Here is a 16892-nt window from a genome sequence, read left to right as displayed (position 1 = left end):
GCTGAAGCTAAATGATATAAATAGAAATTATGGACTCTTCTCTATCACCCACAAAAGAATAGGATAGGCCAAAATCTTGTTTATATGATCTCTCTAGGTTTTCACCATCACAGTGATTCTTAGGGAAGAGAAAAGAAGAGAAACCAATACATGAAACTAACCAAACACAAGCAAATGCAGAAGAACTAGAAAGGCAAGTCGCTTAATAAAACCTGACAGGAACCCAAAAAGGAAGAAGCAAAAGAAATAAGATGGTTCTGAGTTGCTCAAACTTTTAGGTACTTAGCTGCATGCAACTGCGCAAGTTCTTGATTTAGGCAACAATATACACAGAAACACTATTTAGAGAAAAATACCAAGTCAATAAAACCAGCCACCCAACTGGTAACAGAAGTTACTTACATGACAGAGCAGGTTCTAAGAGTATCAGTTCCAATATAAAAAACCAACGAATATCTTGTACAGCTATGTAGCACCGACACTTCTAAGGTTGGAGTGTCGAAGTGTCCGACACTTCCCGACACTCCGACACGGCCCGACACTTCCCGACACCGTGTCCGACACTCCACGTGGCGTGTCATCAATATTGACTTTTTTGACACTTCCCCGACACTTTGACCGACACGCCACATCATAATTCTGATATGTCATGTCATCATTTTAGATTATAAAAAATAGAAAAATGAAAACTAAACAGAAAAAAACCCAAATTTTGTTTCAGTCCCATTGTTTTCCCTTTCTTCTTTTCTTAGATTTATTTGTTTTGAATTGTTATGCAATGGAATGAACTTGAAACTTTAATTTGACATTATTTCATGTATTATATATTTTTTTATACATTAATAAATATATTAAATTTTATATAAATTGCCGTGTCGACGCCGTGTCGGGATCTATGTTTTTTAGATTTGCCGTGTCGCGGTGTCGCGCCGTGTCGGTGTCGCAGTGTCGGTGTCGGTGTCGGTGCTACATAGTTGTACAGCACCTGGACAGTGATCATTTTCTTGTCGACAACTAATGGTCCTCGGCACCTCAACAGCTGAAACCTCCACAGGCAATAAGCCACAGTAAAATGATCAGAGCAACGACTCCTCCTCCTATCATTAGCTTCATTTGGAGATTCTGCAGCCACATCCTGCGTCGCAACTGCCTTCCCTGTCTCTGAAAGCTATCCGCCTGGAACTGCAGATTCTCAGACTTGTCCACCAGAAGTTCAATCTTCTCCCCACGATCCAAAACCTTCTCGATATTATCCATCATCACGCCTTTAACCTCCGTGATCTGAGCCTTCAGTTTGGAAATCTTACTCATTTCCTCCGGATGCTCCATGCAGTACTGCATATGCTCCTTGAGCTTTGGCCCGAACTCCCTGTCCAAATTATACGCAATGCTAAACCGGTCCTCAAACAAATCATCATCCTCATCCTCGTCTCCGTCGGCCAGCGGATGCGGACCTCCCTGACTCTTGATACTGGCACCATACCGCTGCATAAAATCGGCCTTCACACGCTCGAGGAACACGAAAGGCACACTCCTGCCCATGGATTCGTCGGCGACGACGAGGAAAACAAAGGCATTGTCAAGGAGGAAGTTGAAAGTGTGGCCGTCGCACGAGTAGGTGTACTTGGTGCTACTGGAAGGGAGCTTCTGCAAGCACTGAACAGCAATGGTGCTGAAGTTTCCAGAGAAGGAAGTGTGCTCTGCTAGAACAACACCTCCTTTCGCAACGAAGCTGTATATCAATCCTTTATGACTCATTTCTCAAACCCTAAACCTAACAGATTATAGGGTTACGAGATTAATACAAATTCCAACAAACTAACTATGTTTGAGCATTCGAGTTTCAATTGGGAAGTGATTACACGATTTGGTTCGAATTAGATCAAAACGTAAAGTGATGAAGAGTAAATGATAATAGAAATTAGAGATACAGATCTTGATCTGGAAAGAAGAGAGGTATGAGCAGAGGAGAAACTTACAAGTGAGATCCAAAGGGGGATCCGGGCGGCAGCGACCGACTTGGATTTGATTAGTGGATCTTGGTAATCTCTGGGTTCTGGGGGGGTCTTCTATCGAAGTTGTTAGAAGAAAGATGAGGCCAAACAAGGAAGGAGTCAAGGAGGTTAAGGGAATTTGACAAATCCACACGTTATCAATATTTTTTTATTTTTTATATTTATCTCTACATGTACATAACTCTGAATACAGAATAACAGTTGATGGAATCAAGGTCCATTAAGGAAATTGGTGAAATAATTAAAATAGATTAATATTCATCGGAGGATGTTGAATACTTTATATAGATTTTTCAAGCACAATCATAAATATCCGTTTAGAATATGACCCGATTCGAGTCCAATAACGAGTCCATTTAGGTAATTAACATAATAGCCTCTAACAATATATAATTATAATGTAGTAGTTCTAACATCTTACTTATCCATCTACTAGGCGGAAACATTTACTTTACTAGCTGAGTAAATGGCTGATATGCTTCATTGTTTACTTTAACTAATACGTGATATTCGTATCAAGTGAAATGTAATCCATTGCTACCTTCACAATAGATTCTAATGTTTGTCTTTATATAGCCGTGAAATTAGTGAAACTTAGATGAAAAGGTAAATAATACTCCTACATAATACAAATATTGTCGGATAACAACTTAACAAGTCATTAGTCGTGATTTGGTGCAATTTGCAAACTCATAACTTTGACACAACTATACAAATGGGGAGAGGTTTCAGGTTTATAAAAATTGTAAACCAACCAAATCGAAGCCTAGCGGTAGAAACCATATCCTTTTCTGACCGGAAGACTGATATCACAAAGCTGATTTCGCATAAATCCGGAGCCATTGAGTTTGTTCAGCACCGGAATACTTCGAAGTCTGTTGAATTAGTTCATTTGTAGTGGGAATTTTCAATAAATTTCATTCATTGATAAGAGTATCGTACTGGCAAACGTTACAAATGATTAGGATTTTCCAACCGTCGGGTTCGAGGACAATGAATTTACATGTTTACATGACTGTCTGCAACAAATGAGCTCCAACACTAGCTGGTTCGGCAAATTTGGCAAACGATCCAGAAGAAGGTTTTGTTTGGTTATAGTTGGAAGGAAATAACTCAAATAAGTAACAGAAAAACACCATTTCAAGTATCAGGCTGCTTCTAGAAATAATTTGGCAGATAAAACTCTTTTTTATTTATTTATAATCATGAGTACTGACAGTAAATGTTATCTAAATAGGAAACCTATTTTCTGCATCCCGCTCCAGCGCTCCCTTTAAACCCTTCAGTGACACCTAAGGGGCCGATGATGATACCTGAGCCTCAGGCAATGGCTGGGAACCTAGCTTCTAACCCAAAAGACGTAAAAACACCAGAAGTCCTCACCTGCACCTTAAGATTCATGATTGCTGAAACATGAAACCAAAAGCAGACAAAAACATTAACATAAAGAGGCCACCATTCTTTGCCAAAGGCACCCATGGCGGTTTTTTCTAGTGGAGAAATTTTAAATACATACCATCTCTTAATACACACCCTATTATTTTATTTTTCAAATCAGAATATGTAAGTGGGTTAAAAGACCAAATAATACATTATTATAGAAAGAAAAGAAAGAGGACAACTAAATTGCTAGAAGACCCAGACGTCTTTGTTTCAATACAATCTGTACGCCTACCATCCCTTCTCCACAAGTCATGAATTAAGTTTTGACTATTGAGATAACTAATTACATGAATCCTTCAGTTGAGGTATGCATACAGACCTATTTTCTGTCTTTTTTATATCAATTTCAAATAAATTTTTGTTTGGATTCCAACTGATTGATGGTATAGTAAAGTTGCGACGTTGGGTTATAAGAATTCTCTACTGAATTATAAATTGAACTATGATAGCAAACGTTTTTAACAAAAACGTGGAAGATATGAAACTCTACAAACCATGTTAGTTAAATGATAATTATATTAAATAATATAATATTTCATGATTTATAGATAAAAGTTAATTTAGGTACTTTGGGATGTGTATTTAGAGAAGTATGTACATGCAATTTTAAATTGATAGTGTATTAAGTAGTGAGTGTATTAAGAGATATGCGGTGTGTATTTAAAACTTCTCTTTCTAATGTATTTCTTCTCTAAAAGAAAAGAATTATCAAGAACGAAAAACAGCTAAATGAAGTAATGAACCCGCCTTGAGTGATTTTCAAGCTGTGCCTATGTGAAATAACAAGGGGAGACCCAAAAGAGAAAGACTAGAATGGGTGATGGCAATAAGTACTACACTTTTGAAACATGGTTTGTGCTTGGATTGAAAGGGCAAGGAAGAAAGCAATAATGGGTACGGGTTGCCTGAAAAATGAGAACCGTTTAGCTTTCATTTACTTTGAAAACCTGGCAATATATATTTACAAGTAATCTAAGGGAATAGAAAGAAACAGTACATGAAACTACTAGAGTATAATGCTAATCGGTTTAAGGGCCAAGGAAGGTCATTCAGTAATTCAAAAGAGAATAAACCAGGGGTCACCAACAGATAATTACAGCTATAAGGAGTTCTTTACGAACACCTCCATAACAAGAGGATGCACATATACATGGAAAATGCAGCTGCAACACAAGCATGAACAGGTAAGATCACAACAGCATCATGATGTTTTGTAGCGGAAAATAAAGTAACTAGTAGATATATCCAAGAAATGGCATCAATCACCCCAGAAATTATTAGGGCAAAAATTTGTAATTAATTAATAATAATCATCATCATTATTTCAACAACCTTCAAAAGTACTCAAGACTTCAGAGCTCCTGATATTCCTATCTGAACAGTAAATATTACTTCATTGGAAAAAGGGGCAGTGAGAGACAAATCCCTGATACTTGCTGTTAAAATCATTTTAAAATTTCACACACTAATTCTGTAATCAATGAACTCAAAAGAAAAATAAAATAAAACAGCTAGCATACCATGTGAAGAAACTGGTAGCTAGGCTGCCTAGGCACAAGATGATAAACTTGGAGGTGGACAAATATGGGGGTTATGATGCAAATAAACCCCAAACCAGCTGAGCACCAACGCCACCTAAAAAGCATAGAAACAATGGTATAATTGCACACTGGAAAGGAACAAATTCTGAACAGTCAGTACAAACACACTTGGGAATAAACAGTTACCTCAGTATTCAAAATCAGTGTTCACAGAAGAACATCCAAGACATTGGAGCTACAAATCCAGGTAAAGTATATACTCTTATGTATGTCAGTATATCATCAAAGTCTGCAGCAAACTATGTCTCATTAGAAGCAGGACAAAGATGGACAAGCATCAAAGATTATATTCAGAAAGCTGTGAACCTAAAAAAAGTAAAAGATAGTTGCTAGATGACTAGGAGAGACCTATACCTCATGCAGCCACGTTTGTATCTGGTACCAACTTTAAAGATCAACCACTTCAGTTCTTTCAGTTGACCAATAGATCTGTAGAAGAATCATAAACCAATGGATATGGAGAAGACATAATCTCTAACATTGCATCTTCCAGCTAATGAAAAAGACACTGATGTAAGAGCTGATTTTATTAGGAATATAAAATGTATGTACAAGGGGCCGTTCTCTGATTTGTAAACGCTACAGACAGGATACATTGTTTCTAAGATATAATCACTAAGACATACTAACTAGTGCCATGAACAAAAAGATCTTTACAGTCAAAGTCACCAACTTAATACAGGAGCAAAATCCAAAACATCCAAAAGGTTCACTCAAAATTCAACTTGCGTGGGAGCCTACAAAAGAATCTATATAACCTAATTGTGGATCGGTAGCCAAATGACTATGCTTGTAACTGCAACTGGATAGTCACATGACTTCTTATAACTGGTCATTCCTGAAACAGCAAATTTGTTTCATTTGTCAATAGTATAATGAACAAGACTATACAGAGAAGCAACTTCAAACCATCATATTCAGGTCTGAAAGGTCATCCATTGGAATTTCAAGACCCATGAAATCATGATCTTGTAAACCATCATCATCGATATTCAACCATGAACCTAAATCCTGTGCTTGATCATCAATATCATCAGGAACACCTAACACATCCATTCCTGGTAATTGCAGGTGAGATAAGTCGATAGGATCTTCCATTGCATCTAATGCAAATTGATCCTTTTGCTTGGGATTCCGACTGGTAGTCATTTCACCAGACTTTGGTACAGAAGGCAATGCTGGTTTGGGTTGTTCTGATATCTTACCAACGGGGCCATTTACTGAAACAGATAGCTGAGTCGTTTTCTGCTTAGGCTTAGTTTTTGTTTTTCTTTCACCCTTAACATTTGACACTGCTGGCCGACCAATTTTAGCTGTTCCATTTCTTGATAAGACCTCTCGGTTGTGCCCTTTTCCATCTCTATCCCTCTCACTCCTCTTTCCTTTTGCACTGCTCGATAGAGAATTTCCAATACCTGATGGGGAATTGGAGGTTCCAATAGTACCACCAACATCATCAAGAGATAATTCCCTTTTCTTGACCCTGTTTGTCCACGTCTCTTCTCTACCCATACTTTGTTCAGGTAAGTGATTTAAAGGTGGAAGCACATCTGAAGAAGTAACGTTATTATCCATATTCTGACTAAACTGCGGATGGTGTTGCTTGGAGCCCATGGAAGCTGCACATGAGACCAGATACAAGAAGAGTAACCTTTAGAAAAAGGAATGTAAACAGAATTAAAATGCAAAATGGAACAAGTGCTCAGAAACTTCAAAGTCTGTTTATCTCTCTATATGAAGGAGAACATAGTAGTAAAATAATGTGCATCAGAAGATATAGGGAGTACGGAGCATATAATCTGTTCAGGGACCCAAAGTAAGTACCTGAAACACTACCTTTCAAACGAGCGGAAGCATATGACTTGGTGGATTCACCATCTGCAATAGCCTCTGCTTGTCGCATGCCATTAACATTGGAAGCCACAGAAAGAAGTATATCCCTATATATTGGTTCACTGAAGCAGCTCGTTCCTGTCTCTTCATATTTATGGCATTGGTCGAGTGTCCGTCTTACAAATGCTAAGGCAGCCTGCTTGGCCATTTTATTACTAGAACTCTTTCCTCCGGTGGCATTTGGACCCCAACAAGCCTATCAAACAGATCATAATAAATGAACTCAAATCAATTGTCAAGAGATAGCTCCAGAGATATGAAATATTAAAGCAAAAGTAATAACAGATGGTTCAATTCTTATTAAAATTTTGTGCATCCAATTTAAATCACAAAAAAGGTAAGTCACTATTAGCATGTGTGTTTTATGCTCAAGAAAGAAAAGAAATGACGCAAGGACATAAAAGGTCTTTGCATACGTGCAATCCCTGTGTATGAATAAGTGAGAGAGAGAGAGAGAGAGAGAGAGAGAGTCATAGTTTGAGTACAAACAAGATTAACCAGACACCATGCAAAAAAAAGTTAGCAGTGCCCATGGCCATGCAAGAAACTTAAGCACACAAAGGATGTGTCACCATTGAAAGACATCCTAACCCAAGAACAAAAAAAAACTACTATCCAAGCTGATGACTTTGCACGCAAAATGGAGGGCTATGGCCCACAATGACAAATCAGTCATCTAGTCATCAATCTCTGGTCTATATGCAAAATAATACTCGCATTTACTTAAGGTAAAAACAGCAAACATAACCTTCTACCAACAAAGGGGTTTTCTAGGAAGCATTAGTCTTCTTTTATGAAGCTATTAGTGGCTCTAAAATCTGGTTGTTAGGTTGATATCTGCAATCTGAACGGGTGGATAAAGACCAGAGGAAAACAAGAGACATGTATCAGAGGTGAAAGAAATTACCAAATACTTCTCATAAGCCATTCCAATGAGTTTGTCAAGCGCACGCTTTTCTAGATCCCTATATCAAAGAAAGATGTAATCATTACAGTGTTTATACAAAATCTCACAACGCAAACACAGGGTAAATGTGGTAATTACTTTGCTTGGCGTTCTTTCTTTTCTATGGCAGACTGGAGGAGCCCATCCAGCAACCCTTTCTTGTTGGAGACCTTTTATAGCAGTAAATACAAAAGTTATTAAGAAACCTTAAGAACAAGGTTGTTGGAATGGCTATTCAACATGACATGCAAAGGTATGCAACCCTCATATAATTCTCTGATAAAACCGTGTGAAGTAGTTAGCATTTCAATAACGGTAAAAGATACAAAATATACCTGTTCATGATACTTCTCCTCTAATTTCCTAATTTCCCCACTGATTTCATCATCCCCCGTCTGTGTCATGTCAGGCTTAACAAGAAAATGCAAAGATACACATTAATTAATAGGAGACAAAGTCCTTTTAAAGCCAACCACACTAATAAGAAAGAAGTTAAGTATCGCAAATCACCCTGACTTTGTAATGTGTGTGATCACCCCCACTCTGACTGTAGCAGGTGAATTGAGAGAAAGAGTAAAAGAGTCTTTTTATAAACTTACTAGTAGCTCCGGGTAAATTCCAATACTCTGAATCTCCAGTAGAAGTTTTTCATTTATGTGCATGTTACCATACTGGAATTCTGAACAGGAGAAACCAGAAAAAGATGCCTGGCCCGGAAGAACACCATTTTGAAAATGACAAAAATTTGAACTAATTGTTCTGTTTGGGATTCGGATTCCACCTTCAAGCTCATCATGTTCTGGCCTCCCAGTTATCCTATAACCATTTGAAGCAGCATTCCCAGCAAACTGAAAGTTGACTAGAGATTGATAATTCAGACCATTTGAATCCACCTCTGCATCCAGATCAGATTCAACTCCATATGCATCAAATAGTGGATCTTCGTTTCCACTACTAGAATCCTCTTCTGAAATCAATGCTGCTATAAGTCTCTGACAGAGGGGAATTTCAGAGTGATCCCCAGTGCCTGGCACCAATTGTTCAGAATGAAACTCTCCACTCCTTCGTTCAAATTCACTCGAATCCAGTCCATAGTGGACAGTAAGGTTACCCTCCAAACAAGGGACCTCAGCTGGAGTTATCCCACTAGATTCGATGTTTCCCTGGCAAATGAATAGATAATAAGACTACATTACTACCACAGCAGAGACAAAGGTTGCCTTCTATTATGTAAATTTCAAGGTAAAAAAAAGAAAAGAAGCAATTTGGTTATATTATCAATAGCAGCTTGTAAGACTGCTATCACATGTTGCGGACATTTATATCCCAAATGAAACAACTTGGCATGTTCATGTGAATGAATATCCGTTCGAATAATGATGAATATCTGACAAATAACCTCTGATGAATATAAGTACCAATAATATCTGATTCCATTGATTGTTAATTAAAAAGGATCATTACCTTTAGGTAATCTATGTCTGTATCAGACAAAAAACCAAAAACTGGCTCCATCTGCCTCCAAAATGAGCTGGAGAAGGAACGAGCTGTGGAAATAATCATGTCACTAATTAAACAACGACATTTAAATAAGAATAAAATGAGATGAATTACAGCAAGAAAGATACCAGAATCAACAACAGATTTTGCAGCAGTCATTAGCTCTTCATGTCCATCATCTGACCCAACTGAGAGAATTGATACAAGAGTCAATAGAGAACAATAAAATATAAAATAATAATAAAAGAAAAACTCTTGCTGAAAAGAGGAAGTCAAGTTAACAGATTATTCCTCAAGAAAACTGGAAGAATGACTACCAAGAAAATCTGCTGCTGTATTAATTGCTGTGTGTTTTTGACGTGTATAGGCCTTTCGATCAGAAAGTCTCCTAGTTGGTGGACGACCTGCTTTGCTGCATAAGAGATTCGGGTAAACAATGAGATTTGATCTAAGTGAAACATTATAACCCAAGAAAATACGGTACTTGTGTCCTATATTAGACAGAAAACTATACAGATGTAGACAAGGGTATACCTTTCACTCTTATCTACACCAAGTCTAGAACTTCTCAGCTGTTTAGCTGTACCAACATTACCCATCTTTTCAACAGACATTGGGACAAGAGACCTTGTCGAAGCAAAACCTCGTCCTGTTCTCCCCTGCCTCCGAACACCATCTCCAAGGTCTTCCCCAGCAGCGGACTTATGTTTTCTTGATGGCAAGACCAGACTGGGAACCTTTTGAATTTGAATGTTTTGTCCAGGTTTCTCATCTACCTCATCAGATTTTTTGCCTTTGTCTCTGGATTTGACTTCGGCAACTCCTGACTCCTCACTCTCTGATAGTGCTGCTGATGACAAAGATTCACCTTTTAACTTAACTTGCTGAGGAGAACTTCCAGGTAAGCGTCTGGCAAATCCTTGCCCGATGTCACTACCAGTGGCGTCCGATGCACTATCAATAGTAGGGGATTCCTCATTACTTGAAACAATAGGATTAAAACTTGATCGTCTAGCAGTGCGGGACATCTTTTGTGGTCTCTGGCCAGCCCATTGTGCAACAGGTGGGGATGAAGATCGTGCTGATGTCATGCGTTTGCGATTGTTAGCTCCAGCAACAGCAGGGGGCTTGTTTGTACACTGAGATATCTCCCACTCATTAGGTACAGTTGCTCGATGAATAACTGGGGACAACTTGGGTGTAACAGCTGAGCCTGATCGCGGAGCCCGAACAGATGCATTAATCTTTGTACTAGAGGTAGGACTAGCAGAATTAAACTCATCACGAGCATTTGATCTACAACACACACAGTGCAAAGGGAGTAGTGTTAGGGTATACGATGAATACAAATAAGCCCATGGACAAAGAAACGTATAGGCTAATAATAGAGAATTGTTCACAGCTCTATGGTCAATGCTTAAAGAAATAACTCAATAAAATACAAGGACTTATGCATACTTATTAACAGCTCTCTGGTTCACCCTTTCCTTATCTGAACCCATAGGACGATCTCTTTTATCATTGATAAGCGAAGGATTGTCTGGTTCAGTCTTAGGGATGGATGAACGGAAGGCTGGGACAGTTGGTTGTGTGATTCCATCTGACTTTCCAACTGCAATAGCTCCATTGGCGACTCCTGGCCTGCGATGACAGAAGACATAAAAATTAGATAACAAGAAGTAAATCATCACAAAGATTTGATGTGATGAAAACCTTTCACTCTCTTTGCAATGCAGTGAAATCATCGCATGCTGTACGTCAGACCATGGTTTTATTCTTATCAAATTAAACCAATCACTGCTTGTTGGAGGATTCCATAGCCAATGGATCTCCTTTATAAACATGAAGTGCTTCTCCAAGTACAACCAATGAAGAAAGTACAGTGAACATAGTCTTGCTTGATGGTTATTTTCAAAAGGAATTGTTTTAAAGCTATTATTCATGAGTTTCTTCATACGCTTAAGGTGCTTATGATATTCTCAATCAAAAAGGAAGTTGTTATTAACACCTCAATCTTGCAAATCTACACCACAAAATAAAACTAGGTTATGACAAAACTCCTTTTATTGTAATTGTGGGAGAGACAATAACAACTAGCCGCAGAATCCACCAGCATTCATCACACCACTCAATAATGATCAACTACAAGTGTTTCAAAATCACATGTTTTTTGTTTCTTTTTAAGTTGGGACAATAAAACACCATTTGCAAACAAAGAGCAATGTATATACTTATATATTTCAAAAAAAAAACAAATAAATCATATTAATAGGTATCATTTTTGCCTAATTTGTCCCAACTACTTTAACAATTTTTGAAGGTATGTTGAGTTGGTGTTTATACAATTTCACTCTCATCATCAATATCCACATATAAATCTAAACATGATTATGCAATTAAATCTCCAGAATCACCAGCCGCAGATGCATAGAATGAACCTTTCAAAACTGAACAAAATATTGTTCATATTTATATGGAAATGGAAGATTAAGACCTTCTGTTTATAAATGCAGCACTTGTTCACGTAGAAGAGAGTCCATCAAAACTGCTACTTAAGCCAAAAACTAAATCCTAGCAGCCATGAGAGAAAAGTAAAATGTTTATTATTTAATAAAAACTGAAGATAAATCCACTATTTATATTATTCTTAAACAAATTTTGCTCAAATACAAGTATAGTAAATGAGTAGTCCATGAAAAACAAAACACCAGACACAGCGAGCCCTCGGAACCAGGGGCCCACCCAGAACCAGATACCTAAACTGTCTATTTTATACCAAACACCAACTATACTAAGAAAATATAAGTGAAGTGGACTGAGTACTCCATCAAAAGCTAAACAACAAACACACAAGATCAAAAATTATTAAGCTCAAAACAAAAGATAATATCAAAAAACCAACTTATAACAAATTTAAATGACTCTCACATCCCCTAATGATACTCCGTGTAAAGATATAAAATGACCATAAGCTGGTCGAGATTAAACACTTCACTGAGATCTGTCCTGAAGCCATGTTAAAATTTCCTGCTAACAATCAAAATTTTCTTTTAAACTGATGGTAGTTGACCAAAACCATAAATGGATGCACTTGCGAAGATCTTACACAGTATGAATTAAAACATTCTTTTAAGTGATAAGAAGAAAGAGAAGCATGTGAATTATACTTTAAAGTAATACCTGAACCCATGGGAATCATTTTGTAACCTTGAACGGACATCATTAACAGGCCTTTGCTGCATCCCCTGTTTGGCTTCACGGTACCCATCAATTGGTTTACCGGTCGCCATTGGAGAAACATCTGGTTTTATCCCAGAACGCTTTTTCTTCATTTTTGATTTTTCCCAACCGTCAACACCAATGGCCAGACTACGTTCCTCACCCTGAACTGCACCACTACTCGCAAGCCTCATTATTTCCCTTTCTCTTTCTACAACCCCAGATGGTCGCACAAGAGTATTACTTCGCACATCCATCTGTATTTATAAGTTTAGTCAGTCTTCATCTAAAATAAGTAATATGCACTAATACACCCCTGGTGTCATGCACTATCAATTATCTACATGATATAGTCTATGGATAGACTCAGCTGGAATGCAGAGGATAAAAAAACAATTAAAAAAAAAACAATTGCTGCAGCCTACCGAATCCGCAAAATCAAAACAAACTATAACTTTCTCAAAATTACATGCACATAAGTATGCATATTACTAAAAATACTTAAATACAGCACCTAAACCACAATAAAATGAAAGCAACCAGTGAGAACCATATACCTCATCCAAGTGAGAAAATAAAACATTAATATACATGCAATATGAAGAGATAAATCCAAGTGGAAAAAGGTCCATGATATGTGAAGGTTGTGTGTGTGTATAAGCCCTATAGGAAAAGAAAATGAATTTTGTTACATATATACCCACATATATATTAATAAGTCAAAGAGTATGGGACTTGCAAAAGAAGCTGCAGACGAGATATGGTGTTACCATGCATAAAAATAACAGTTCCAAAAGCATACTTCTAAACTAGAAATTAACATACAGAAGTCGAAAAGGATCATGATATAAAAGAAGAAAGCAAATATAGAAAATAAAATATCCAGATACTGACCCTCACATCCACCAAAGAAGTACGAGTGCGTTTGTTCGGGACAGAATTTTTTGTCCTTTCTTCCGACTTTTGCTGCTCAAGTTCAAAACCACCTGCCACAGCATGACTCTGCATACCAATCTTACCCATGCTTGGTCCCATCATTGAACGATCACCCGGTAACACCAAACCAGACCGTTCATTAGAAAAACTTTCTGTTCTTGATCTCTTCTTTGATGGAACACTAGGAAAAACCTTGTTGAATACAGACAATGCTTCATTGAAAATCTTTACACGTTCCCTGTAAAAAATTCAAAGTTATAGACTTCTAACAGCATACAAGTAACAACTTCAAGCTAAGATCCAAATTTACAGAGAACTACCTGGCTTTAACACAGCTTTCACGCAGACCAGCCTTGACTCGTTTTACATCCTCCGGTAGTGGGGGTGGTAGCAACTTGCCTTTCACGGAATTAGATGGAGAATCATCAGGTGAAATGCTAAGAGCAACATTCACAAGTCTTATCAAGTCCCCTTGTCGGTTAGACTTGTGCTCTGCAGCCACTATTTTTGGGTCGAAGCGCAAGCATTGAAGAAAGTTTGTCACATCTCCTTGAGCTATTGCAGATGTGCTTCTTGACATGTTTGGAAGTGAAGATAAAATTGGATTATCCATGCTCTCACGAAAGCTGCCAGGTCTTTCCAATGAAGCAGCCATGTGGGACCCACGCTGCCCACTGGTATATAATGGTCTATCAGGGCTACCAGAAGAGAGATCAAACTTGCTAGAAGTTGCCATTGCATCAGTTTCCACACATTATCCGTGTCACAAAGCCAGTATATACAGAGTTGCATGACAAAGATGGAGAACTACTGCACATAAAGCCCTACTCTTAAGAACAATGACTTGACAGCGCATCTGAAATGGATAAATATCATTAGAAGAAGACATATCCCAACCCATGTTCCTTTCCGAACAATAATAAAAGAAAATCAATAAATTATCTCTACATTGCTGTGTGAGATCCTCATTTGACACCAGAGGGTTCGTAAAATGCAAAAATTATATAAGAAAGATTAACTGAGAAGCCTATAACATGCAGTATCATAGATGCATTCACTATTTTAAAAGGCAATGATACTCAAATGTTTTAGATTTAGAGTAAGGGACATTATTTAATGACCCAGAATATTCAGGACAGTAAGGTAGGACTAAAAGGAAAGAAAGTAACCTTTTGAATAGAGTTATATCTTGTTATATACCTAGGGGGATGGGCGTTTCACCCATCCAAAAAGTGATTATGAACATCCTAGCCCAGTACATAAACAATGCGGCAGCACAATTTTATGGATCATGTATCCATCATAGATCACAAATACTGAGCATAAAATTTAAAGCAATGATGCCCCTAATATATGAATTCATGGGCATAAACAGAAATAAAAGACAATGTAGTTGCATCTCTATTACTCTCAAGTTTCCATCTCTCAGATGAAATTCAATTAAGTTCAGGCATGAAAAAGACCAGCAATTGCATATATAACAAAGATGATTGCTACTACCCAGAACCGACAACACACAAGCAAATCGGACAGAGTAGATTAGCCAATCATCTTAGTTGACGATACAACCATTACCACTACCATTCAAGTGTTGAGCTTCTGGTATTGGCCAATTCCCCAGGGCACCAACTATCTCACGGATAGAAGACAATCAACACATGCTATAATTAAATGATCAAACCCTAAACCAAAACCTACAAACATATAATTCTACATCAACTCACAATTCAATTCTCTAACTTAAAACAAGATCTTCGTCTACGTATAATTAAATGATCAACACTATTAAGAGCTCAATTTATTTCCTAGTTTAGCAATAAAATTCCCCTTCTACTCTCTTTTCTCCTGGGTCCATCTCTTTCAGCTAATTAAAGTCTCCTCCAGTTCAATGTACTCTAAATTCTTACTTAGTCAGACTCAGTTACCAATTCCCTCAATTCTAATTGAACTCACAATTCTCCACATGTTTGATTATCAAACCAGATGCTCAGTCAATTAGATTCTGCTGAACTCTAAGCAGCGTGTACTCTTAATTACGTAATTTTCTATGTAATTTCAGCTAATTTATTACCAAAATCACGCAGTAAAAATCAGAAACCCTAGAAGTTGAATCTAGAAAAGAAAAAACCTCGAAAACTGAAGCATTATAAACCCTAAATCATACCCCCAAAAAAATACAAAACGAAATTAAAAAATTAAAGTCGAATCACATAAAATTAATTAAAGCTCGGAAACTTTGAATCTGCAATACCTCCGACAATGATGTCACAGTGGGCGGTGGGGGAGCGACGGAGATTCCGGCGATTGGAGGATTCAATTACACGGCGGGGAATCGAATATTCCGGTAATAAATAATTATTTGTGACCGAGTTCAGAGCTCGAAAAAAAATCGAAGGTTCGTACAAAAAGCCATGGAGGACGAAGAAGAAGAGCCGTGTTTTGATCGGCAATGGAATGAGGCTTGTCGAAATGACGGATTTGCCCATGCGTCTATTTAATGAGGGAATTAAAAGGGCGGGCGAAGGCGGGGGTAGGCTGGGGAGAAATTTGTTGAGCCGGCTCAAATTACAGGCTTAAACAGCTAATAGAGTGTTAATGTATGTGTGTATTATGGTGCATGTACAAATGCACATGGGGGATGGTGAGTTTTGGGGGTGAAAATATTATCGAGAAAAATGTAATATTTATAGGGGCTTAATATTTATTTTAATTCCTTATCAAGAAAAATAAATATCTGGAGTATATGGAAATTTTGAGGAGATGATGGTGTGTGAGGGTAGGTAAATACAACGATTGTCAGTTAATGACCGTTTACAGGTAATGTATGTGATATTTTTCACTTGAATGATGGTGAATTATAGTCACCATTGTAACGTAAACTTAATGAGGCCGTTGAACTAGTATCGGGCATCCAAATGTCAACTCATTAAGGTAGTGGAGTTCTCTTTTGTCTCGTATCATCTTTTGCGAGTTCAATTGAAACTAAGTCAATTGAAGAAAGTATGAAGAGTTCTTAAAAAAAGACTAGTCCACTCACATATGCTACTTATATGTAAATGTGATTTTTTTCTATAATTAATAAATATCAATAATGGTTAAAGTTAGAGATAGATGAGAAGTTAATAGAGTAGTGGATAGTTACCGACTTATTTTGTATTTACTATTATATCTTTATATTTTCATTTATTACAATGTCCTTTTAATATTTAAGACAATTTAAAACTAATATATAGTATAATGGGCGTTATGTAATTTCACCCCTGTTTTGGTTGACGAAGTGCGTTTAGGTTATTAATAGTATAGATATATTGGTGAGCCATTCTTTGTCATGAATGAGTA

General features: G+C 37.4%; 2 protein-coding genes across 3 annotated transcripts; both read right to left on the bottom strand.

Moving 5' to 3' along the window:
• Positions 1-232: 232 nt before the first annotated feature.
• LOC126783429 (vesicle-associated membrane protein 727) lies at positions 233-2092 on the bottom strand. The gene is made up of 2 exons (XM_050509274.1): positions 1980-2092; positions 233-1774 (listed from the first exon to the last, which is right to left on the bottom strand). Exon 2 carries the CDS (start codon positions 1756-1758, stop codon positions 1033-1035), a length of 726 nt encoding a protein of 241 aa, XP_050365231.1. The 5' UTR covers positions 1759-1774; positions 1980-2092; the 3' UTR covers positions 233-1032.
• A 3476-nt stretch (positions 2093-5568) lies between these two features.
• On the bottom strand, positions 5569-15967 carry LOC126783391 (uncharacterized). Of its 2 annotated transcripts, none has more exons than XM_050508854.1 (15): positions 15805-15967; positions 13874-14409; positions 13512-13791; positions 12579-12874; positions 10857-11039; positions 9933-10694; positions 9716-9810; positions 9527-9586; positions 9363-9445; positions 8498-9061; positions 8234-8308; positions 7998-8068; positions 7860-7917; positions 6884-7148; positions 5569-6678 (listed from the first exon to the last, which is right to left on the bottom strand). In XM_050508854.1, exons 2-15 carry the CDS (start codon positions 14287-14289, stop codon positions 5963-5965), a joined length of 3924 nt encoding a protein of 1307 aa, XP_050364811.1. In that variant the 5' UTR covers positions 14290-14409; positions 15805-15967; the 3' UTR covers positions 5569-5962. The 2 variants fall into 2 exon arrangements, with proteins under 2 accessions (XP_050364811.1, XP_050364819.1); XM_050508862.1 differs by having other exon boundaries at positions 6896-7148.
• Positions 15968-16892: the final 925 nt, after the last annotated feature.

This window comes from Argentina anserina, chromosome 1 (assembly GCF_933775445.1).
Source record: "Argentina anserina chromosome 1, drPotAnse1.1, whole genome shotgun sequence".
NCBI classification, from domain to species: domain Eukaryota; kingdom Viridiplantae; phylum Streptophyta; class Magnoliopsida; order Rosales; family Rosaceae; genus Argentina; species Argentina anserina.
Note: the sequence above shows the minus strand (reverse complement) of the source record. Positions and strands in the feature narration are given on the sequence as shown.

Excerpts from the sequence above, each read along its gene's own strand:
- LOC126783429 (XM_050509274.1), bottom strand. The coding sequence starts at position 1,758 with ATGAGTCATAAAGGATTGATATACAGCTTCGTTGCGAAAGGAGGTGTT.
- LOC126783391 (XM_050508854.1), bottom strand. The coding sequence starts at position 14,289 with ATGGCAACTTCTAGCAAGTTTGATCTCTCTTCTGGTAGCCCTGATAGA. Across the intron at positions 9,811-9,932 it reads GGTGTAGATAAGAGTGAAAG|CAAAGCAGGTCGTCCACCAA; the intron begins GTATACCCTTGT and ends TCTCTTATGCAG. Across the intron at positions 9,062-9,362 it reads CAGACATAGATTACCTAAAG|GGAAACATCGAATCTAGTGG; the intron begins GTAATGATCCTT and ends TTCATTTGCCAG.